We start from the raw sequence: 26,628 nt of genomic DNA on the forward strand, positions 1-26,628 counted from the left end.
CACGCTTGGCATTCTCTTGATGAGCTTCAAGAGATAGTCACCTGAAATGATCTTCCAACAATCTTGAAGGAGTTCCCAGAGATGCTTAGCGCTTGAGAAACCTTTTGCCTTCACTCTGTGGTCCAGCTCACCCCAAACCATCTTGATTGGGTTCAGGTCTGGTGACTGTGGAGGCCAGGTCATCTGGTGTAGCACCCCATCACTCTCCTTCTTGGTCAAATAGCCCTTACACAACCTGGAGGTGTGTTTGGGATCATTGTCCTGTTGAAAAATAAATGATGGTCCAACTAAACGCAAACCGGATGGAATAGCATGCCGCTGCAAGATGCTGTGGTAGCCATGCTGGTTCAGTATGCCTTCAATTTTGAATACATCCCCAACAGTATCACCAGCAAAGCACCCCCACACCATCACACCTCCTCCTCCATGCTTCACAGTGGGAACCAGGCATGTAGAGTCCATCAGTTCACCTTTTCTGCATCACACAAAGACACGGTGGTTGGAACCAAAGATCTCAAATTTGGACTCATCAGACCAAAGCACAGATTTCCACTGGTCTAATGTCCATTCCTTGTGTTCTTTAGCCCAAACAAGTCTCTTCCGCTTGTTTCCTGTCCTTAGCAGTGGTTTCCTAGCAGCTATTTTACCATGAAGGCCTGCTGCACAAAGTCTCCTCTTAACAGTTGTTGAAGAGATGTGCCTGCTGCTAGAACTCTGTGTGGCATTGACCTGATCTCTAATCTGAGCTGCTGTTAACCTGCGATTTCTGAGGCTGGTGACTTGGATAAAGTTATCCTCAGAAGCAGAGGTGACTCTTGGTCTTCCTTTCCTGGGGTGGTCCTCATGTGAGCCAGTTTCTTTGTAGCGCTTGATGGTTTTTGCAACTGCACTTGGGACACTTTCAAAGTTTTCCCAATTTTTCGTACTGACTGACCTTCATTTCTTAAAGTAATGATGGCCACTCGTTTTTCTTTACTTAGCTGCTTTTTTCTTGCCATAATACAAATTCTAACAGTCTATTCAGTAGGACTATTAGCTGTGTATCCACCAGACTTCTGCACAACACAACTGATGGTCCCAACCCCATTTATAAGGCAAGAAATCACACTTATTAAACCTGACAGGGCACACCTGTGAAGTGAAAACCATTTCCGGTGACTACCTCTTGAAGCTCATGAAGTGAATGCCAAGAGTATGCAAAGCAGTCATCAAAGCAAAAGGTGGCTACTTTGAAGAACCTAGAATACAAGACATATTTTCAGTTGTTTCACACTTTTTTGTTAAGTATATAATTCCACATGTGTTAATTCATAGTTTTGATGCCTTCAGTGTGAATGTACAATTTTCATAGTCATGAAAATACAGAAAAATCTTTAAATGAGAAGGAGTGTCCAAACTTTTGATCTGTACTGTACCTGCACGCAACCTCGATCCTTACAAGATCTCCTTCTCTACTCCCGTCTTAACTCATGTTCCCACAATCATATACAAGATTTCTCCTGTGCATCCCCTCTACTCTTGAACTCTGTACTCCAACATATCAGACTCTCGCCTACTGTTGAAACCTTTAAAAGGAAGCTGAAGACCCACCTCTTCCGACAAGCCTACAACCCCCAGTAACCCTCGCTCCACCATATTGCTGCACGACCAGCTGTACCCTCACCAACTGTATCCTCACCCATCCCTTATAGACTGTTTGTGCGCCCTCACGGGCAGGGTCCTCTCTCCTCTTGTACCACTCGGTAACCTCTTTTCACATGTAAAGCGCCATGGAATAAATTGCGCTATAATAATGAATAATAATTATACTACTTGTACTGTGGGTCAATTGATAGCACTTTCCTGTTGTCTGCCCCTAAATTGATGTGTTTTGCAGCTTTTGGTCCCATTTGAAGGTGTTGTGTATGCGATTGGTTTTGACCCCCATTGAATCCAATGGCGTTCGGCAATGTTCGGCGAATACTCGACAATTACATTGGCGAATATTGCAAAAACGGTAATTATAATCTGAATCGAATGTTGAAATATTCGCTCGTCTCTAATTAGAAACACTCTTAAAAATTTATGTGGGCATGGAAATATGGAGGTGGAGGATGAGGAGAAGGAGGATGTCTGGGTGTGAAGGGGTGCATGGGAATAGACCCCAAAAAAATAACCACTGGATTTGAGTTTATGCTCGATGCTATCATCTGGTGGTGTTGAGAGGTCTGGCCCAATCCAGCCCTTGTTCATTTTGATAAGTCAGCCTGTCAGCATTTTCAGTTGACAGGCAGATGCGCCTATCAGTTATATAATTTATAATGCCCCCAGCAGCATTAAAAACCATCTCTGACAAAACGCTAGCCGCCAGGACCTCCAAGGGTCCAGCTTGGATACCCAACAGTTGTAAGGCACAGAGAGGAATCATGGAGGATGCTGGTACAGTCGCCAAGGTAGTCCTTCAGCATCTTCCAAACCTTTTCCCTCCTTGTCAGAGTACCAGGTTTATTAGAGCCTGGGCACTGGGAGGGTCTGAGAAAACTGTCACAGACCTTTGACAGCGTTCCCCTACCTCTGCTGCATCTGATTTGTGTCTCTCCTGCCTGTATTCCTTGGTTGTCCAAGGAACTGTGACCTCTGCCACCAGCGTTGTCAGATAGGAATTTTTTTTATATAATTCTTCAAGAGCCTGAACTTAATATCTCCAACAATAAACTCCTTTGGTTTCCTCCCTCTACTAACCTACCTATACCTGACTTTTACTAACCTACCTATACCTAACTTTGCAATTTCCTTTAGTTGGTGCCACTATAACTCCCATTCGGCACACCTGCTGTCTTGGAGTCATATTTGACACACAACTATCCTTTATTCAACGTGAAAAATCACTCACTTGCTCATGTCACCTGCATGACGACGCTAATTATTGTGTCATAGCCGCTCACTATCTTGGTGGAGTCCTCAAAGTTTTGGATGGCGACACAGATGTCAGACATCCATGCCCACTCATCAGCTCTTATGTGCGGAGGCTGACCTGAATGCCAACGGGCGTGTTGAAGCAGGTACTCAACAACTGCTCTCTGCTGCTCAAAATCATTCCACACATCTGCAACGTTGATTTCCAACGAGTAGTCACATCACACACCAGTTGGTGAACTGGAAGCTGCAAACGCTGCTGAAACCCGGCCAGGGCGGCGGAAGCTGTAGCTGACTTTCTGAAATGGGCACACACGTGGAGTACTTTCACAAGCTGCTCTGGCAGATCCAGGTAGATTTTGAGAAATCGCTGAACCACTAAGTTGAGCACATGGACCAGGCATGGTACGTGTGCAAGCTTGCCTAGCTTCAGAGCCGCCATCAGGTTCTCTGATACAGCTTTCAACAACTCTGCAATCCTCTGTCATATGCCTGAGCATGCTGTTGGTGGTCAGGCTGTTCGTTTTGGTGCTCTTGCTGATGCTGGCCTGGCAGATGTTGCAAATGCCCCTTTTGGGGTTATCTAAACAGTCTTTAAAAAAGAACCAGTCTCAGGAAGACATAATATTTGCACTGGCAACTTCCGGCGTGTGGGTATTCCAGGGAGCAGTTGCCTGCCTTGTGTCTGTGGCCACCACACTGCTTGTTCCTGCCTGTTGTGGTGCTACGCCTCCCTCCCCCTATGTGATGCTTTTCTTGCTCTGCATGTCCCCTTACCAGGTTGGGTTAGTGACTTCATAGTCCACCGCTTCGTCTTCCACTTCCACACCCTGGTTCTCCTCCTGACTTTCTGTCCATTGTGTCTCATCATTATCCACCCCTTGCGACAGTAATTTCATTTTCCCACTGTCACCTTCGGGTGACCATGGCTGCTCAAATCGCTGCATGCGATCTTCTGCTGCCCTGCTTGAAGCTGGCCGGGCGAGAGGCCCAAATCTATCAATGGAAAAGTGAACAGCTCTTGGGGTAACCCTGGACTCTAATCTCTCCTTCAAACCACATATCCAAGTTCTTTCGACTTCCGAGCGGACCAAGCGAGAGGCCAGAATCTATAAATGGAAAGATGAACAAAACAGCTCTTCGAAGTGTCCAAGTGTGGGATCAGTTGTCTCAGGGAACTTGGAATGGTGGGAGTAAGGAGGATGCCGACTCGAAGTAAAAAAAAATCTCCAGGATCCGCACATTCCTCAACCACGAATCTACATAAACACTAGTGCACGCCCTCATCATCTCCCGTCTCGACAACTGGAACCTCCTGCTCTGTGGCCTCCCTTCTAACATACTCGCATTCCTCCTATCTATTCTAAATTCTGTTGCCCGACGAATCCATCTGTCCCCTCGCTATTCCCTGGCCTCTCCTCTCAGTCAATCCCTTCACTAGCTCCCCATTGCCCAGAGACTCCAGTTCAAAACCCTAACCCCAGCAGACCTTTGGGGGGGGGGGGGCGCCAGACAAATGCTCGCGTTTCCCATAAACTTACATTGGGCTCGTTGCTCGGGCCGAGCACTTGAGCATTCCAATTTGCTTAATTCGAGAGCAACGAGTACCCGAGCATTTTAGTTCTCACTCATCACTAGTGATGAACAAGGCAATCTGTGAAATCTGGAAACGGAGTAGATAGTGCCAAGCCTGTTCGTGGTAGCCATCTTTTGTGAATCCAATACATTGAGTCTGCAAACTATTCCAGCAAGATCTACATTCAAATAGCTAAATGCCGCTCTTTCTCTTCTTAATCTGCCATGTGCCCAGATAATAGTGTACAACCGTATACGTATATAGGGGATTGTCGTATTCAAGAGAAGTTGGAAAATAACTTATAAAGTTAATCTGTTTCCTATTATCATTTCAATATCAATCTACTATAAGATTACAATCTATAAAATCCCTTCACTGGCTCACCCATTGCCCAGAGACTCCAGTTTAAAACCATAACCATGACATGCAAAGCCATCAACAACCTGTCTCTTAAATATATCTGGGACCTAGTCTCCTGGTACATAGCTGCACGCAACCTCGATCCTTACAAGATCTCCTTCTCTACTCCCCTCTTAACTCATCTTCCCACAATCATATACAAAATTTCTCCTGTGCATCCCCCCTACTCTTGAACTCTGTACTCCAACATATCAGACTCTCACCTACTGTTGAAACCTTTAAAAGGAAGCTGAAGACCCACCTCTTCCGACAAGCCTACAACCCCCAGTAACCCTCGCTCCACCATATAGCTGCACGACCAGCTGTACCCTCACCTACTGTATCCCCACCCATCCCTTATAGACTGTTTGAGCGCCCTCACGGGCAGGGTCCTCTCTCCTCTTGTACCAGTCGGTAACCTCTTTTCACATGTAAAGCACCATTTGTGAAAAATTCCAAAGTAATCTATTATTGTACAGAAATTCACACTTGGCCCTCACTGTACATTTAATTTTATCGATCATAAAAGTGAAGTTTGGTCAGAAAGACTGGACCTGGTCTTTTAGGAAACATATGAGCACATTCAACAGCACAGAATGGAGAGAAGGTAGATTCATCCAATAAGATATCAGGATTCTAGGATGCCAACAGCATCATTACCCTCCACTTTCTCTTAGAGGTCCATGATAATATTTTTCTTCAAGTGATTTTCTGATTTGTCAGCACATTCTACGTACGCTGTCATTTGGATTTGTAGTTTACAGATCTGGGCAGGTAAGAGTTAGCGTTTTCTAATCCCAGGGGGTAGGTGGATCCTCTAAAGTTGTAAACTCTATAGAAAAGGGCTTTTAATACCCAAAGTCATTTGAACAGTTTTGGGTGGAGGAGAATGTTGTGGTCTAAAGGCAAAATGGTGATTACACAATTGTGATATGGTCGGGATACACTACCAGCAAAGCTGAGAAGCTGGGAAGAATCTGTAACTTCTCTGCATTTAGTGGTTACTACTCACCTGGATAGTCATATGTAGGAATCTCCTCTTTACACTGCTCATCACCCCTCACATATGTCTCTATAGTATTAATATGGGTCAGATCTTCACCCTGAAACAAATATTGTAAAAGTCACAGACAGATGGAGAAGTCACATCTATGATCGGCTCTAATCCTGTCATCTCCACCGTTCTCATTACACAAGTATAAAACATATAATACTGGTGGATAAAACAAGACTGAGCACAAGACCATCACAGCCGTCTACACATCATAGAGGAGATCTCATGACACCTTCTATCCATCTACCTGATGACCCTGAGGAACATTGGGGTCTTCTTGTTTACAGTCCTGTGGAAGAAGAGGATGGGGACATCTCTCTCGCGTTGTCCTCTTACTGGACAGATCTGGAGGAAACACATACAGGGACTGAATTCATTCTTTACATACAGATAATTATAGGCCTTGTGTATTTAGTCCTGTCTATTACCTGGTGATGTGAGGGGCTGGGGAACCTCAATCATGACGTCCTTGTACAGATCTTTGTGTCCTTTTAAATACTCCCACTCCTCCATGGAGAAATAGACAGTGACATCCTGATACCTTATAGGAACCTGACACATACAATGATACCATCATCTCCCCGATCCCTTCATAGCGTTACTGTATAATGTCCCAGCATTCCCAGCAGTGTCACCTCTCCAGTCAGCAGCTCAATCATCTTGTAGGTGAGTTCTAGGATCTTCTGGTCATTGATGTCCTCATGTATCAGGGGGTGAGGTGGAGGTCCTGTGATTGGGCTCAGGGGTCTTTCCCATTGCTCAGACACAGGGTCCTGACGGCGCTCACTAGAGGTTTTCTTCACTACTGTGTAATCCTGGTTATGGAGAGACACATTAATAAATCTCACTACAGACATTTCCAGAGTCCTCACCTCTCCAGTTCTGTCCATCTGTTATTCCCATAGATAAGAATGATGTAATGTGACATCATCAGAATCTCTCACCTCTCCAGTAAGCCGGAAGAGGATCTCTAGGGTGAGGTGTAATATTTTCTCTGCCATCTTGTCTCTGTCTTTGATGGGTAAATCAGGAAAATTCTCTTCTATAGAAGATCTTCACTAAGAGGATCCGATATTGTAGAGACCTGAGTGAGAAGAAGATAAGCCAATGAAACATCATAAAAATGCAGTGTAATAATACAATTACTGGAGATAATAAGGGAAACATATGAGGAGATTTGTTATTTTACAGTATTTAGTTTTCTTCTTTACATCTACTAATAAAACCTATATATTTTAGGCCACAGACAACAAGCAGTTTCTTCCTCGGAGTCTGCAGCTGAATACGTTTCTCATAGACTCATCGTCCATGACGCTAATTCTCATTTTATTTACAGACACTGGAATCGGCATTAGCAATACTGCAGGAGATATTCATTACACGTGACATGAGAAATAACTACTTCATGATGAGGACGACATCTTCATCTTCTACTACGGCTCTAGAAATATATTTGGCCAGAGTCCATCACTGACTACATCACCACCGGCAGTCTATATGAATGTTTCCCGTCTTCCCCGGACTGTAATCTTCTATCACGTTAGATCTCATGTCTGATTCACACACAGAAGTTTGAGGCTTTTATAAAAGCTTTTTTCTTTCCACAAACACCTCGGACAGAAATTATTTGATACCAAAGTCTCCATGTACAGTGTTTTATGGAGTTTATTTCTGGCCTTAGGCTTTCGTATGTTACAAAAAATACACCAGAAAAAAGCAGATATTAAAATGCTTCAAAAGAAAATTGGCCCCAACAATTCTAGGAAAAAGAAAAAAAACATGCAAAAAGCATGAGACATATTTTCTTATTTTTTAATATGTTAAATATAAAAAAATTAACTCGTTTCAGCACCAGAACATAGATTTACACCGCAGGGATGGCACAGGTGCGGCTGCAACATAAACCCTGGCAGTTTAACCACTTGCTGATGTCAAAAGCAAACATGGCATCTAAGAAGGTTTGACAGAGTTATTCTAAATGCCCCTCCTCCTCCAAGGTCTTGATAATATGGGGCCGCCTAGTTACTACGATATATAAATGCCTAATAATGGTGCCTGGGCCTGTAATGTACTAAATTCTATTAGGCCGGGCCAGAGGCAGCGTCCAATAAGTTACCTTTTAATGCCCCCATACATATTAGACTAAAGGTGCATGAAAGCACTATTTTTTTTTTTTTTTGGGGGGGGGGGGGGGTGTTGGTAGACTATATAATGTATTTGGGGGCCTCCTGACAGATAATGTCAGGGCAGAGAAGGATCTGGCATCCTGAATTTCCTGAATTTCAGAGGTTAATCCGTTTCTTCTTCCTGTAGATAATCCTCCGCTAGAGGAGTCTGGAGGCGACTCTCATACAGATCACAGGAAAGCTGGAATATTTCTGTGTATGGAGGAGTCTGGAGAGATAACCGTCTGCCAAATGACCGTTCAGTCAACACTTATCTCATGTGTACGGGGCCGTTAGTATTACACTGACAGGCAGGGATAGTATACAGCACTACAGTAGTACAGTGCATCACCGGAGCAATCAGAGGCTTGTATGTTGTATGATCGCACTAATGAGAGTTGTTTAAAAAAGGTTTAACGTAAAAAAATATCACAGTTTTAGCAACAAGAAATATCCGTCACTATAGGGAAACCAGACACACTGCATAATGTTAGTTAAGTCACGTCCATAACAACTTTATTATACTCTATTATCCTATAGACATCCTATACACAGTGGAATAGATTGAAATCACAGATCCCAATATAAAACATAAATATAACTATATAATGCAGACCAGATGGTATGGAGATGAATGAGGGAAACCAAAGTCCGAAAATAAACTTTTCTTTACTTTACAAGAACTTGATATACATCAGGCACAACATTTCATGGATGGTTCTTTTGTATTATGCAGAGTCAAGTACTTTCCGGTTACATGTGGCACTACATAACTTTTGTTACAAGCTACAACAGTCCAGAAAATCATCATAGCTAGGTCCATCATCCCCTATGGGGGCCATATGGGTGCCCTCTGCTCCCAGTTGATTTGTAAGTACCTCACTGGCTGTGGTATATTGGTACGACTCCTCACTAGTACTCACAAATTACATTCAATGCCTCCTTGCTGTGGCTTTCAGTTCTTCGTGGGAGAACTCATGTCCCAGTTTGGTGACACTGTAGCTTCCTCTCTAGTATAGACAATTGTTCGCTTAAATGTTAGTCTAAGATAAGGAATCCGTCCTTAACTTATTCCCCTTTAATTTAATTTCCATTCCGTTGACATCCCCATTATCATCATGGGTGACTTAAACATCCACATTGACACTTCCCTCTCAGCTGCCTCTAAGCTTCTATCTCTCACTTCCTCTTTCGGCCTTGTTGATTGGTACTCCGCAGCCACTCACAAAGATGGCCCCATCTGCCGCTCATCTTTTATCATTAACCTCCTCCTTCGGCCTTTCACAGCTTGCTAATTCTCCTACACATGAAGATGGGAACACATTGGACCTGATCTTCTCCCGGCTTTGCTCAGTACATGACTTTACTAACTCTCCCCTTCTACTCTCTGACCATAATCTTCTTTCATTCTCTGTCAAGAACTGTGACTCTATTCAAGACACCCCCACTCTCCACACTTATAGAAATATACGCGCCATTAACGCCCATAAATTTCTGAAAAAGTTGCAATCATCATTGGCCCCAATCTCCTTCCTCTCATGTCCCGACTCTGCATTGAAGCATTGTAACGAAATAATGCTATGCGCCCTGGATGAAGCCGCACCTCCTACACAAAGAACAATTCGGCATAGACGGCTACAACCCTGGCACACGCTCAAAAAACGACGTCTTCTCCAGCGGTGCTCCAGGTGCGCTGAACGGCTGTGGAGAAAATCTAATCTGCCCGAAGATTTCCTCCATTATAAATTTATGCTGAAAACATATAACTCTGCCCTTCACCTCTCCAAACAAACCTACTTTAACAACCTCATCATCTCACTTTCCAATAATCCTAAACAACTCTTTGACACGTTTCATTCTCTCCTCAATTAAACAGCACAGGCCCCGACCACCGACCTCAGCGCTGACGATCTGGCCAATTATTTCAAAGAAAAAATTGACCATATCCGACAGGAAGTTTTCTCCCAAACATTATGCATGCTCTTCCCCGCCCCATTGCATCTGGCTCACTCTCTGTCTTCGAACCAGTCACAGAAGAAGTGACAAGGCTCCTTGCTTCCTCTCGGTCTACCACCTGCACCAGTGACGCTATTCTCTCATATCTCCTTCAGTCCCTTTCTCCAGCTGTCACCACTCACCTAACTAAAATTTTCAACCTCTCCCTCTCACCTGGTATCTTTCCCTCTTCTTTTAAACATGCCAGCCTACATCCATTACTTAAAAAATCATCCCTTGACCAGAACTGCACGGCCAACTACAGACCTGTTTCCAATCTTCCCTTTATCTCTAAACTCCTGGAACGCCTGGTCCATTCCCGTCTAATCTGCTATCTCTCCGACAACTCTCTTCTTGACCCTTTACAATCTGGTTTCCGCTCTTTACATTCTACTGAAACTGCCCTCACTAAAGTCTCTAATGATCTACTAACAGCTAAATCTAATGGTCACTACTCCATGCTGATTCTCCTGGATCTCTCTGCAGCATTCGACACTGTGGATCACCAGCTCCTCCTCACCATGCTCTGCACTATTGGCCTCAAGGACACTGTTCTCTCCTGGTTCTCCTCCTATCTCTCTGACCGCTCCTTCTCTGTGTCTTTTGCCGGCTCCTCCTCCTCTCTCCTTCCCCTTACTGTTGGTGTTCCTCAAGGATCAGTCCTAGGCCCCTTTCTTTTTTCCTTATACACCGCTCCTATTGGACAAACAATCAGCAGATTCAGTTTTCAGTACCATCTCTATGCTGATGACACCCAATTATACACCTCTGCTCCGGACATCACCCCTTCATTACTACAAAAGACCAGTGATTGTCTTTCTGCTGTGTCTAACATTATGTCCTCCCTCTGTCTAAAACTGAATCTGTCAAAAACTGAACTACTCACATTTCTTCCCTCCACTAACCCACCTGAGCCCGATATTGCCATTTCCGTTTGTGGCTCAACCATTACTCTCCAGCAACAAGACCCCTGTCTTGGGGTCATTTTTGATTCAGATCTTTCCTTCACTCCTCACATCAAATCACTCGCTCGTTCTTGTCATCTACACCTCAAAAACATCTCAAGAATCAGGACTTTTCTCACCTTTAACTTGGCAAAAACTCTTACTGTAGCTCTTATTCATTCTCGTCTCGACTATTGCAAGTCTCTACTAATCGGTCTCCCTCTTACTAAACTTTCCCCTGTCCAATCCGTCCTTAATGCAGCAGCCAGGATCACCATGTGCCAGTCATTGCATTGGTTGCCCATCCAATATAGAGTTCAATTTAAACTTACGCTTACCCACAAAGGGCTCCATGCTTCAGTACCCCCCTACATCTCCTCCCTTGTCTCAGTTTACCACCCTACATGTGCCCTCCGTTCTGCCAAAGACTTAAAACTAAAATCCTCCATAATCCGAACTACCCACTCCCGTCTCCAAGATTTCTCGCGTACTGCGCCAATTCTATGGAAAGCACTACCCAGGACAGTTCGATTAATTCCCAATACCCACAGTTTCAAGCGGACCCTAAAAACCCATTTCTTTAGACTGGCATATCGCCTCCACACACTATCTGTCCGTCCCAGTTTTCCCCCATATTAAAATATTCTTCAATTTCAGATTCATACCAGCCATGCACTAAATAGCTTCGGTCAGGACTGCACACATACTGGCTGGCGACCAGTCCATGTATTATTTATCCTATATAGTATATCAAGGCTGTATTATACAATAGATGTACATTTTACCTTTTGTGTCTCCCCCATTTCCTCATAGACTGTAAGCTGGCGAGCAGGGCCCTCACTCCTTTCGACATGAGATATGCTTATTCTGTATTGTCTGTATAAGTTCCCCCTAAAATTGTAAAGTGCAGCTATATTGGCGCTATAAAAATAAAAAAATATTATTATAATTATTATTATGGCCACATTCTGGACCTCATCTTCTCCCTTCTCTGTTCCCTATCTAACATCTCTAACTCACCTCTCCCTCTTTCTGACCACAACCTACTTACATTATCTTCCCTCTCCTCTCTAAGTCCACAATCCCCACTCCACAAACCTGCACACCCTCTTTCAAACATAAGTTTGAATCCTTACACAATGCAGATGCTGCTGCCGCTTTATATAACACTACAATATCTACAGCTCTCGAATCGGCTGCCCCTCTCACACATACCAAAGCTCGCAAAATTAACAGGCAACCCTTGCACACCAGAGAGACTAGACTAGAGAACTGAGGCGGGCTTCCAGAGTTGCTGATCGGAGATGAAAAAGATCCCACACCAAAGAGCACTTCATGGCATTCAAACAGTCCCTCACTACTTTCAAGTCCACACTCACTGCAGCAAAGCAAACATACTTCTCATCTCTTATCCTCCCTGTCTCACAACCCTAAACAACTATTCAACACTTTCAATTCTCTCCTCCGTCCCCAAGCACGTCCTCCCTCTCCACCCATCTTAGCTGAAGACTTTGCCTCATTCTTCACGCAGAAGATTGATAACTTCAGAGAAAGCTTTGGCCAACAACCCTCACAGCACCTCCTCATATCTACTCAGCCCTCCTCTTCCAAAACCAGCTTCTCTGCCATCATGAAAGATCAACTTTCCGCTTTACCCTCAAGATCACATCTCAACACCTGTGCACTCGACCAGTTCCCTTCCCACCTCATCCCAAATCTCACAACAGTATTTACTCCAACCCTAACCCATTTCTTCAACCTATCACTAACAACTGGTGTCTTCCCCTCCAACTTTAAACATGCCTCAATCACACCCCTCCCCAAAAAGCCCTCCCATGACCCATCCTCTCTGTCTAGCTATCGCCTCATATTACTTCTCCTCTATGCCCTCTATGCCTCAAAAAATGACTGGCCAAAAATTACTGTCCTTCCACCTCTCCTCCTGCTCCCTCTTTCAATCTGGCTTCCGACTGCAGTATTCCACTGAAACTGCCCTGACTAAAGTCACCAATGACCTACTAGCCACCAAATCCAAGCGACACTATTCTGTCCTCTGCTTTTGACATGGTGGACCATTCCCTATTACTACAGATTCTCTCATCACTTGGCCCTATCTTGGATTTCATTTTACCTAACTGAATGGACATTCTGAGTCTCACACACCACCTCCTCACCTCGCCCCCTATGTGTCGGTGTCCCGGAAGGTTCAGTCCTAAAGCCCCTGCTCTTCTCCATTTACACCTTTGGCCTGGGACAGCTCATAGAATCCCACAGCTTTCAGTATCACCTCTATGCTGATGACACACAGATCTACCTCTCTGGACCCGATATCATCTCCCTACTAACCAGAATCTCACAATGTCTGTCCGCTATTTCATACTTCTCTGCTAGATTTCTAAAACTTAACATGGACAAAACAGAATTGATCATCTTTCCCCCATCTCACTCAACCCTCTCAACAGACCTATCAATTAAAGTAAATGACTGCTCACTCTCCACACTCCCGCAGGCTCGCTGCCTCGGGGTAACCCTGTACTCTGTTCTCGCCTTCAAACCACATATCCAAGCCCTTTCCACTTCCTGCCGACTCCAACTCAAAAATATTTCCCGGATCCGTACTTTTTTATATAGAAATCAACAAAAAGCAAGGATCCAGCGACAAACATCAAAATAGGAATATGAATGTGTGTTAAAACTTCATGTTTATTAGAATTCCTTTAAAATCATGCTGTTAAAATTATAAATCCAGGGGATTACGCGTTTCGAACAAAAATGTTCTTAGTCATAACCATGTCTTGTGATCATTACAAAAGCAAAGTTAAATAAAAAAAAAAGGGAGGAAAAGGAACAAGGTGAGCAATTAGTCATGTAAATGAAACAATTATGCTAATAAACCAAACAAATGTCATAGGTGTAAAAGCATTAATTCAATAATAATAATACGTGATATCCGTTCTCTTATTCAATCCGGAAGGAACTCTGCAATTAAACTTGAAAATATATTGTGCTTCTCTAAAATGCAATACTTTATCTCTATCACCACCTCGATCACTGGTGAGAACCTCCTCTAATGCATGAACATGAAAAAAGTCCAGACAACCTTTATGGACAGACAGAAAATGGTAAGAGGCTCCTGATAAAGCTCTTGTTGTGACATTTGCAGCATCATACATATGTTCGGAAATTCTGGTCCTGAGAGGTCGTGTAGTGCAACCAACATATTGCAGATTGCACTGTGTGCACGTAATGACATAAACCACATAGGTTGTACTGCAATTAATAACCGTGCGGTTCCTATGTGTGTATGGAGCAGCTGGGGCTTTAATTATCCATGTATGGACATAAGCCGCACTGTCGTCTGCCGCATTTGTATGAACCGGACTCAGATAACCAGTTGCGTTTTGCTTTAGTTTTTTGCCTTACTGTGTGATCAGAAGGTGATATCATGTTGCCAATAGTAACACCTCTCCTATCATTGGCAACATATCACCTTCTGATCACACAGTACGGCAAAAAACTAAAGCTATCCCACTTGAATAGACTACTAGTGCTGTGTAGGTTTATGTCCCTAGGGTCCCATCCCGTTCTTTCTTGATTAGTACATCCAGGAACTGGTAATAATTAAACTCTGATATAAATCTCAGGCCCACTCTATTGATTTTGAGTTCCCAGACAAATCCAAGAAATTGTTCACTCGTCCTTGACTAGATGACAAAAATGTCATCAATATATCTATACCATACCCCAATATATGGATGTCACCACTTATTATTCTTAATGATATTGTGATTTCCTTTCACCAGCTATGTGTGCCACGGCAAATTTTGGTCACGCCCCTGGCTACACCCCAATCCATGCCCATTTACCATTATCTCCCCCCACCATAGGAAGAGTTGTCAGAGGGGCGTTGGTAGTGAGGAAAATTCAGCAGACGCCTGAGACTGCAGGGTGTAGACCCAAATCCAGGACTGTCCACTGTATCCGGGACAGAGATAAGCAGATGGATTCCTGGGTCTCTGATCCAGCGTCCAGGTCAGTGCCACCTGGTGGGTGGATGAGAGGCCTGGAGTCTTTTATCTTCCGGGGCAGCGCGACGTCATCTGTGTGTCTGCAGATGTCCGCACCAAACTACACAAGAACACTTTTCTTCCCCTTATTTGATGCGTTTTGGTGCAGATGTGAAGCCATGGTTTTAAGGTGCTTTCTATAGGACAGAAAAGCTTTGATTTTGAACTTAACGAAGTATCTGCATTTTTTAGGCTCCACATAGAAGCGTCTGAAGAGCGAGATGAGCGAGTGTGTATTGTTAACCCTTTCGGCAAGCACGCTCGGCATTAATCTTAGTGCCGCCACACACATGCAATGGCTTAAATGTAGATGCCAAACACGCTGAAAATACTCCGCAAGCACCCGAGCGTGCTTGCCGAAAGGGTTAACAATACACCCTCATCACTACTCTGCGGTTTTGGTGCATTTTCTCTATATACTTCTTCTGAAAAAAAAGAATGAAGAAAAAAAACTCAGCTGCATATTTAAGCGCAGAATCAAAGCTTTTCTGTACTATTAAAAAGCGTTGAAAACTCTACTTCATATCCGCCCCAAAATCACATCAAATAAGCAGGAAAACGCATAATAGAAACGCAGCAAACACCAATAATCAGAGAAGATTGTTATTGCGCCATTTATCGATCCCCATAAATAATCTGATCGCTGTGTAGCGCGGGTCATCACGAATACAGGGACACCAAATATGTCCATGTTATGTGCTGATTTGTGATGTTCATTATTTTTTACAAAACTCATTAAAAATGTAAATTTTTATTTAATTATCAAGTGTTTTTCTTTATTATTATCTCGGGCAGGTGCGGTCACAGGAGAATGAAGAGGCGTGTACAATGTGTGTATAGAAATCCATTCATTGTACACAGCAGAGTATTTCTATCCTGGGCAGATCCTGCAGCACAGATTATTATTATTTATTATTATAGCGCCATTTATTCCATGGCGCTTTACATGTGAAAAAGGGGTATAATACAAGAACAAGTACAACAATCTTGAACACAATGTGACAGCGACTGGTACAGGAGGAGCGAGGACCCTGCCTGCCCTGATCTCAATATAGCTGGTGGCTCAGCAGGATAAGGGTCTGCTGTGTCTGTAATGTTTTGAGGTTGAGGGTTCAACACCAGGGACTCACAGGAAAAAAATAATTTGTAATTGCTCATAAATTTACCACTTTTCATTTATAGGACCAAAATAATCATTTTCTTCTGCTCAGTATACAGGCACCATAAAAATACTGCTATACACAATGTATTTCTATGGGCTTATATGAGCTGCTTCTGGATGCATTGACTGCATTGTAAAGTCAAGTTAACTAAATCCTCCTATGTTCACCATTGGGGGCTGTAGCTCAATGGTTAGAGCCTCCACCTCTGGATACTGAGTTCCTGGTTGGAGTCGCGGGCAGGTGTGGTCACAGGAGAATGAAGAGGCGTGTACTGAGTAATATAATTTAACTTATTCACTGACACCCTCCCCCCATATCCCCACTGAGGAGGAGGAGGAGGAGCTACAGCCAAACATGGAGCAGTGAGTATAAGAAGAAGCCGGGAGAACAGCTGAGCCGTGACGGGACAGTCCCGCAGGAGAACAGCTGAGCCGTGACAGGACAGTCCTGCAGGAGAACAGCTGAGCCGTGACGGGACAGTCCTGCAGGAGAACAGCTGAGCCGTGACGGGACAGTCCTGCAGGAGAACAGCTGAGCCGTGACGGGACAGTCCTGCAGGAGAACAGCTGAGCCGTGACGGGACAGTCCCGCAGGAGAACAGCTGAGCCGTGACAGGACAGTCCTGCAGGAGAACAGCTGAGCCGTGACAGGACAGTCCTGCAGGAGAACAGCTGAGCCGTGACGGGACAGTCCTGCAGGAGAACAGCTGAGCCGTGACGGGACAGTCCTGCAGGAGAACAGCTGAGCCGTGACGGGACAGTCCCGCAGGAGAACAGCTGAGCCGTGACAGGACAGTCCTGCAGGAGAACAGCTGAGCCGTGACGGGACAGTCCCGCAGAAGACAGGACGGTTGGGAGCTGAGTAAGGCCTGCTCCCCTACATGCTCGAGGAATAAAAAAGAATATATCCAGCTCACTCATCACTGATGAAGTCCAACAGTAGTGCCCAGGCTGAAAGCTTGTCTCAGCCACAAGTTATTACAGCAAAAAGAGGCAGGTGAATAATCCAGCACCAGTCACGTGGAAAAATCTGAAAAATAAATAAAAATGACCTTTATTCCAAATGGAATTGCAATTCTAGGAATAAGAACTTTATTGGTTCAAAACGAGTCAGTTGAATGCATCTGAATCAGCGCTTGTTTGTAGAACATGAATTTTTAATCAATTTGGAATAAAGGTTGTTTTTATATACATGCTCGAGGGTCTACATGTAGGGGAGCAGGCAAAGGGAAAACCATTTCCAGAGGGATTATTCCAACTGTAAAATCTCAGGTGGTACTGTGGGAGCATTATACTGTGTGGGGGGCATCATACATCCTGCATAATGGGGGCATCATACATCCTGCATAAGGGGCATAATGGGGGCATTACACTGTGTGGGGGCATCATACATACTGCATAAGGGGCATAATGGGAGCATTATACTGTGTGGGGGGCATCATATATCCTGCATAATGGGGGCATTACACTGTGTGGGGGCATCATACATACTACATAATGGGCATAATGGGGGCATCATACATCCTGCATAAGGGGCATAATGGGGGCATTACACTGTGTGGGGGCATCATACATACTGCATAAGGGGCATAATGGGAGCATTATACTGTGTGGGGGGCATCATATATCCTGCATAATGGGGGCATTACACTGTGTGGGGGCATCATACATCCTGCATAAGGGGCATAATGGGGGCATTACACTGTGGGGGCATCATACATCCTGCATAAGGTGCATAATGGGGGCATTACACTGTAGGGGCATCATACATACTGCATAACGGGCATAATGGGAGCATTATACTGTGTGGGGGGCATCATACATCCTGCATAAGGGGCATAATGGGGGCATTACCCTGTGTGGGGGCATCATACATACTGCATAAGGGGCATAATGGGGGCATTACACTGTGTGGGGGTATCATACATACTGCATAAGGGGCATAATGGGGGCATTACACTGTAGGGGCATCATACATACTGCATAATGGGGGCATTACACTGTGTGGGGGCATCATACATACTGCATAAGGGGCATAATGGGGGCATCATACATACTACATAAGGGGCATAATGGGAGCATTATACTGTGTGGGGGGCATCATACATCCTGCATAATGGGGGCATTACACTGTAGGGGCATCATACATACTGCATAAGGGGCATAATGGGAGCATTATACTGTGTGGGGGGCATCATACATCCTGCATAATGGGCATAATGGGGGCATTACACTGTGTGGGGGCATCATGCATCCTGCATAATGGGGGCATTACACTGTGTGGGGGGCATCATACATCCTGCATAAGGGACATAATGGGGGCATTACACTGTGTGGGGGCATCATACATCCTGCATAAGGGGCATAATGGGGCATCATACATCCTGCATAAGGGGCATAATGGGGGCATTACACTGTGTGGGGGCATCATACATCCTGCATAAGGGGCATAATGGGGGCATTACACTGTGTGGGGGCATCATACATCCTGCATAAGGGGTATAATGGGGGCATTACACTGTGTGGGGGCATCATACATCCTGCATAAGGGGCATAATGGGGGCATTACACTGTGTGGAGGCATCATACATACTGCATAAGGGGCATAATGGGGGCATTACACTGTGGGGGGCATCATACATACTGCATAAGGGGCATAATGGGGGCATTACAGTGTGTGGGGGCATCATACATCCTGCATAAGGGGCATAATGGGGGCATTACACTGTGTGGAGGCATCATACATACTGCATAAGGGGCATAATGGGGGCATTACACTGTGTGGAGGCATCATACATACTGCATAAGGGGCATAATGGGGGCATTACACTGTGTGGGGGCATCATACATCCTGCATAAGGGGCATAATGGGGGCATTACACTGTGTGGAGGCATCATACATACTGCATAAGGGGCATAATGGGGGTATTACACTGTGTGGGGGCATCATACATACTGCATAAGGGGCATAATGGGGGCATTACACTGTGTGGGGGCATCATACATCCTGCATAAGAGGCATAATGGGGGCATTACACTGTGTGGGGGCATCATACATCCTGCATAAGGGGCATAATGGGGGCATTACACTGTGGGAGCAGTAAAGGGGGTCCTGTACTATGAGAACAATACGTTTCCTCCCTTCCTGTCTCCATAGTTGGGTCGTATGTATCTATTACAGGAAACAGAACAAAAACCTTATGATTCTTATAAAGGGGCAACACAAGACCCCAAAAGAGTCCCCGTGCTGAAGGGGTTAATGCCCCCTGCGCCCAGTAATGGGGTCTCCACATACCTCCACCTGCAGAGCCGCCACCACATATATGGCTGCTCTGTGCGCACAGGAGCTGTGATGAGGTCACAGGAGGGGAGGAGTCAGGGGTCACATGATCAGGGGCCTCAGTGGATGCAGGACTCTGCTGTGCTGGTTGTCATGGTGCTGGATGAGCTGAAGTTTATGTGTGGGGTCAGGAGGGGTTTACAGGGGGGATGTAGCAGAGCCGCGCGTGTACGAGGTGTACGGAGCAGAGCCGCGTGTGTACGAGGTGTACGGAGCAGAGCCGCGTGTGTACGAGGCGTACGGAGCGGAGCCGCGTGTGTACGAGGTGTACGGAGCAGAGCCGTGTGTGTACGAGGCGTACGGAGCGGAGCCGAGCGTGTACGAGGCGTACGGAGCGGAGCCGCGTGTGTACGAGGTGTACGGAGCGGAGCCGCGTGTGTACGAGGTGTACGGAGCAGAGCCGCGTGTGTACGGAGCGGAGCCGCGTGTGTACGAGGTGTACGGAGCAGAGCCGTGTGTGTACGAGGTGTACGGAGCGGAGCCGCGTGTGTACGAGGTGTACGGAGCGGAGCCGCGTGTGTACGAGGTGTACGGAGCGGAGCCGTGTGTGTACGAGGTGTACGGAGCGGAGCCGCGTGTGTACGAGGTGTACGGAGCGGAGCCGTGTGTGTACGAGGTGTACGGAGCGGAGCCGCGTGTGTACGAGGCGTACGGAGCAGAGCCGTGTGTGTACGAGGTGTACGGAGCGGAGCCGTGTGTGTACGAGGTGTACGGAGCAGAGCCGTGTGTGTACGAGGTGTACGGAGCAGAGCCGCGTGTGTACGAGGTGTACGGAGCGGAGCCGAGTGTGTACGAGGTGTACGGAGCAGAGCCGCGTGTGTACGAGGTGTACGGAGCGGAGCCGAGTGTGTACGAGGCGTACGGAGCGGAGCCGCGTGTGTACGAGGCGTACGGAGCGGAGCCGCGTGTGTACGAGGTGTACGGAGCGGAGCCGCGTGTGTACGAGGTGTACGGAGCAGAGCCGCGTGTGTACGAGGTGTACGGAGCGGAGCCGCGTGTGTACGAGGTGTACGGAGCGGAGCCGCGTGTGTACGAGGTGTACGGAGCGGAGCCGCGTGTGTACGGAGCAGAGCCGCGTGTGTACGAGGTGTACGGAGCGGAGCCGCGTGTGTACGAGGTGTACGGAGCGGAGCCGCGTGTGTACGAGGTGTACGGAGCGGAGCCGCGTGTGTACGAGGTGTACGGAGCGGAGCCGCATGTGTACGAGGTGTACGGAGCGGAGCCGCGTGTGTACGAGGTGTACGGAGCGGAGCCGCGTGTGTACGAGGTGTACGGAGCGGAGCCGTGTGTGTACGAGGTGTACGGAGCGGAGCCGCGCGTGTACGAGGTGTACGGAGCTGAGCCGCGCGTGTACGAGGTGTACGGAGCAGAGCCGCGTGTGTAGGAGGTGAGCGGAGCAGAGCCGCGTGTGTACGAGGGGTATGGAGCAGAGCCGCGCGTGTACGAGGTGTACGGAGCAGAGCCGCGCGTGTACGAGGTGTACGGAGCTGAGCCGCGCGTGTACGAGGTGTACGGAGCAGAGCCGCGTGTGTAGGAGGTGAGCGGAGCAGAGCCGCGTGTGTACGAGGTGTACGGAGCAGAGCCGTGTGTGTACGAGGTGTACGGAGCAGAGCCGCGTGTGTGCGAGGTGTACGGAGCGGAGCCGCGCGTGTACGAGGTGTACGGAGCAGAGCCGCGTGTGTAGGAGGTGAGCGGAGCAGAGCCGCGTGTGTACGAGGGGTATGGAGCAGAGCCGCGCGTGTACGAGGTGTACGGAGCAGAGCCGTGTGTGTACGGAGCAGAGCCGCGTGTGTACGAGGTGTATGGAGCAGAGCCGCGTGTGTACGAGGGGTACGGAGCAGAGCCGCGTGTGTACGAGGGGTACGGAGCAGAGCCGCGTGTGTACGAGGGGTACGGAGCAGAGCCGCGTGTGTACGAGGGGTACGGAGCAGAGCCGCGTGTGTACGAAGGGTACGGAGCAGAGCCGCGCGTGTACGAGGTGTACGGAGCAGAGCCGCGCGTGTACGAGGTGTACGGAGCAGAGCCGCGCGTGTACGAGGGGTACGGAGCAGAGCCGCGTGTGTACGAGGGGTACGGAGCAGAGCCGCGTGTGTACGAGGGGTACGGAGCAGAGCCGCGTGTGTACGAGGGGTACGGAGCAGAGCCGCGTGTGTACGAGGGGTACGGAGCAGAGCCGCGTGTGTACGAGGGGTACGGAGCAGAGCCGCGCGTGTACGAGGTGTACGGAGCAGAGCCGCGTGTGTAGGAGGTGAGCGGAGCAGAGCCGCGTGTGTACGAGGGGTATGGAGCAGAGCCGCGCGTGTACGAGGTGTACGGAGCAGAGCCGTGTGTGTACGGATCAGAGCCGCGTGTGTACGAGGTGTACGGAACAGAGCCGCGTGTGTACGAGGTGTATGGAGTGGAGCCACGTGTGTACGAGGGGTACGGAGCAGAGCCGCGCGTGTACGAGGTGTACGGAGCAGAGCCGCGCGTGTACGAGGTGTACGGAGCAGAGCCGCGCGTGTACGAGGTGTACGGAGCAGAGCCGCGCGTGTACGAGGTGTACGAAGCAGAGCCGCGTGTGTACGAGGTGTACGGAGCGGAGCCTTGTGTGTACGAGGTGTACGGAGCGGAGCCGCGTGTGTACGAGGGATACGGAGCAGAGCCTTGTGTGTACGAGGTGTACGGAGCGGAGCCGCGTGTGTACGAGGGGTACGGAGCAGAGCCGCGTGTGTACGAGGTGTACTGAGCAGAGCCGCGTGTGTACGAGGGGTACGGAGCAGAGCCGCGTGTGTACGAGGGGTACGGAGCAGAGCCGCGTGTGTACGAGGGGTACGGAGCAGAGCCGCGTGTGTGCGAGGGGTACGGAGCAGAGCCGCGCGTGTACGAGGTGTACGGAGCAGAGCCGCGCGTGTACGAGGTGTACGGAGCAGAGCCGCGCGTGTACGAGGTGTACGGAGCAGAGCCTTGTGTGTACGAGGGGTACGGAGCGGAGCCGCGTGTGTACGAGGGGTACGGAGCGGAGCCGCGTGTGTACGAGGGGTACGGAGCAGAGCCGCGTGTGTACGAGGGGTACGGAGCAGAGCCGCTTGTGTACGAGGGGTACGGAGCAGAGCCGCGTGTGTACGAGGGGTACGGAGCAGAGCCGCGTGTGTACGAGGTGTACGGAGCGGAGCCTTGTGTGTACGAGGTGTACGGAGCGGAGCCGCGTGTGTACGAGGGATACGGAGCAGAGCCTTGTGTGTACGAGGTGTACGGAGCGGAGCCGCGTGTGTACGAGGGGTACGGAGCAGAGCCGCGTGTGTACGAGGTGTACTGAGCAGAGCCGCGTGTGTACGAGGGGTACGGAGCAGAGCCGCGTGTGTACGAGGGGTACGGAGCAGAGCCGCGTGTGTACGAGGGGTACGGAGCAGAGCCGCGTGTGTGCGAGGGGTACGGAGCAGAGCCGCGCGTGTGCGAGGGGTACGGAGCAGAGCCGCGCGTGTGCGAGGTGTACGGAGCGGAGCCGCGTGTGTACGAGGTGTACGGAGCAGAGCTGCGTGTGTACGAGGTGTACGGAGCGGAGCCGCGTGTGTACGAGGTGTAGGGAGCAGAGCCGTGTGTGTACAGAGCTGTGTGTAAGCGGAGCGGAGCCGTGTATGTACGGAGCGGAGCCGTGTTTATGGAGCCGCGTGTGTATGCTGTATACAGCTGTATACCCCCCAGGTTCGGTCGGAAACACCGCGGCTCTTTATCAGATGTAGAAGAACTGACTCTGGACACTCGGTAAAACTGCGCTCGGACGTCTCTTGTTTCTCGCACAGATATTGATAACATAAGATGGAGTCAGACGAACCCTCCTACAAAACCTGATAACAAAGTCATTACTACAGGACTGGATGAGAAAGGGATTTATTCTACAAGAAACGCTGGGGCCACAAATGAGAAAATCCGGGCCCCGTGGCTGGATACTCCGGACCCCCAGCGTGTTAGGACCAGACGGGGTCTTTGTCCCTGGAGCTTCTCTGCTCGGTATAATGAGACTCTGATCTTGTTCTTATAAAGAGATTTTGAATAAAATAGAAGCTGCCTGAACTATGGAGATAGCTCTATTTTTCTGTATAATACACAGGAAATACAGGTGCATCTCACTAAATTAGAATATCATCAAAAAGTTAATTTATTTCAGTTCTTGAATACAAAAAATGAAACTCATATATTATATAGAGTCATTACACACAGAGTGATCTATTTCAAGTGTTTATTTCTGCTAATGTTGATGATTATGGCTTACAGCCAAAGAAAATACAACGGCATGAAATCTGGAAGCCATAGACATCACCAAACGCTGGATTTCCTCCTTTGTGAGGCTTTGCCGGCTTTCCTGCAGTGACTTCAGTTGTTGCTTGTTTGTGGGTCTTTCTCCCTTATGTTTTGTCTTCAGTCTGTGAAATGCAGCTCAATGCGGTTGAGATCTGGTGACTGACGTGGCCATTGCAGAATATTCCACTGCTTTGCTTTAAAAAAAACTCCTGGATTGATTTTGCACTATAGTTTGGATCATTGTCCAGCTGTACTGCGAAGAGCAATCCAATCAACCTTACTGCATTTGGTTGAACCTGAGGATAAAGTATCACCCTGTACACTTAAGAATTGGTCTTTGGAAAAGATGCATCTTTCACCAAGATGGGGTCTTGACCATTGATCAGGTGCAGTGTTGGCTTAGGTATATTGATGACATATTTTTTATATGGCAGGGAACTGAATCGGAATTGGCATCTTTTATGGAACTGAACAAAAATCCCTATAATATAAGATTGACATAAAAGGCACATTGTAACGGGTCTGGGAGGCGGAACCTCTGAGCTACTATACAAGGGGGCGGTCCTTGTAAGGGAGCGGGTGGCGACCAGGGAAGACGGGCTGGAAGTCTCAGCAGGTGAACGGGACAGTCTCTGAGTGAACGGGACAGTCTCTGAGTGAACGGGCTGGAGGTCACGGCAAGTGACCGGGGCAGTCTCTAGGTATAGGGTTGGTACGACCTGTGGCGGCTGAAGATAGACGTGAGCTCCCAGGTGAGCAGGCGAGAGTCTCTGGATGAACGGGTGGTCACAGCATGTGACGGCGGAGCCTCCACGAAGACCAGCGGACAGGCGACAGATGAGCGCTCCCAGGTGAGCGGGCAGAAGTCTCTGGACAGGCGGGTGGTCACAGCACGTGACGGCAGAGCCTCCGGGTAGGCAAGCAGACTGGTAGCAGATGAGCGCTCCCAGGTGAGCGGGCAGGAGTCACTGGACAGGCAGGTGGTCACAGCACGTGACGGCGGAGCCTCCAGGTAGGCTAGCAGGCAGGTAGCAGATGTGCGCTCCCAGGTGAGCGGGCAAGTTGGTCCATAGACAGACTGACAGGAGTTGGAAGGCAGACCGTCGGACCACAGGCAAGCAGGCAGGTAGCTGATGTGCGCTCCCAGGTGAGCGGGCAGGCTGGTCCTTAGACAGACTGACAGGATTAGTAAGGCAGACCGTCGGACCTCAGACTAGCAGGCAGGTAGCAAGTAATCAGGCAGGAATCTGGCAGGTAACTGGCAACGGGACCTGAGGGCTGAAGCACAGGTGAGACACAGGTGCAAACAACATTGCTCGGGCACCTCCATTTTGGAGGAGGTGCCTTATATATGGTAAAGTCCTCCGGCCATTGGCCGGGGACTCCTTAGGACGGCGCGCGCGGCCCCTTTAAGAGGGAGGGAGAGCGCGCGCGCGCCCTAAGCACAGTGGCCGGGAAGGAGCGCGTGCTGCCAGCAGAGCGGGAGAGGGACGCCGGGCACGGAGCAGAGCGGTGAGGGGAACAGCGTCCCTGCCTAGCAGAGGGCAGGGACGCCGGCACTACAGTACCCCCCCCTTTAGGCCCCCCCTTTTTTAGGCCAGACAGAAATTTAGCAAGGATGAGAGGGGCATGGATGTTCTCCCGGGGCTCCCACGTTCTCTCCTCAGGACCAAACCCCTTCCAATCTACCAGAAAAAAGGTCTTCCCTCTTACCCTTTTGGTAGCAAGAATGTTCTCTACCTCAAACTCGTCCTCAGCGGAAACCGGAGCAGGAGGCGTACCTGTAGACTTGGAAAAAGAGTTAAGCACCACGGGTTTGAGGAGAGATACATGGAAGGAGTTAGGGATCCGTAAGTTGGCCGGGAGTTTCAATTTATAGGCCACCGGGTTGATCTGACTGATGACCTCCAGAGGACCGATGAACCGAGGCCCTAACTTGTAAGAAGGTATCTTGAGTCGAACATATTTAGATGAGAGCCAGACCTTATCTCCTGGACGAAATTGTGGAGGATCCAGGCGTTTTTTGTCAGCGTGTCTTTTCATACGCTCGGATGACAGAAGGAGTGCGGACCGGGTACTCTCCCATATGGAGGAAAATTTGCTAACGAGAGATTCTGCAGCCGGGTTGTCCATAGAGGTGGAGACAGGAAAAGGAATCCGAGGATGCTGACCGAAAACTACAAAAAACGGGGATTTGGAGGAGGATTCGCTCTCGTGATTATTATAAGAGAACTCGGCCCATGGTAGGAGATCCACCCAGTCAGAATGGTGGGCATTAACGAAGTGCCGGAGGTAACTGGTCAGGTTCTGATTGATCCGCTCCACTTGACCATTGGACTGTGGGTGGTAAGCGGAGGAGAAGTCCAGGGTGACGTCTAGTAGTTTAAAAGTGGCTCTCCAGAAACGTGAGGTGAACTGTACCCCACGATCCGACACGATGTGGAGGGGCAGGCCATGAAGACGGAAGATATGGCGGATAAAGTCTTTAGCCAGCTCGGGTGCAGACGGGAGGCCTGGCAGGGGAATAAAGTGAGCCATCTTGGAAAAGCGGTCAGCGACCACCCAAATGACCGTACAACCGACAGAGACGGGGAGATCAGTTATGGAGTCCATAGCAATATGCTGCCAGGGGGCAGCAGGCACAGGAAGCGGAAGGAGGCGTCCGGCTGGCAGATGTCTCGGGACTTTGTTGCGGGCGCAGGACACACAGGCAGAAACAAAGTCTATTACGTCCTTGTGCAGGGTAGGCC

General features: G+C 48.3%; 1 protein-coding gene across 1 annotated transcript in view; it reads right to left on the reverse strand.

Annotated features, from left to right (window-relative positions):
- Window positions 1-26,628, reverse strand: part of LOC141192387 (uncharacterized) — a 391,820-nt gene that overhangs the window by 11,814 nt on the left and 353,378 nt on the right. Inside the window, exons 17-20 of the mRNA XM_073661906.1 lie at window positions 6,560-6,733; window positions 6,353-6,476; window positions 6,172-6,269; window positions 5,883-5,973 (exon numbers count right to left, since the gene is read on the reverse strand). Of these exons, the coding sequence (XP_073518007.1) occupies window positions 5,883-5,973; window positions 6,172-6,269; window positions 6,353-6,476; window positions 6,560-6,733 (487 nt within the window). The remainder of the gene's footprint in view (window positions 1-5,882; window positions 5,974-6,171; window positions 6,270-6,352; window positions 6,477-6,559; window positions 6,734-26,628) is intronic.

This window comes from Phyllobates terribilis, unplaced genomic scaffold, assembly GCF_046119375.1.
Source record: "Phyllobates terribilis strain yellow unplaced genomic scaffold, ASM4611937v1 Scaffold_60__1_contigs__length_8166268, whole genome shotgun sequence".
Taxonomy (NCBI): domain Eukaryota; kingdom Metazoa; phylum Chordata; class Amphibia; order Anura; family Dendrobatidae; genus Phyllobates; species Phyllobates terribilis.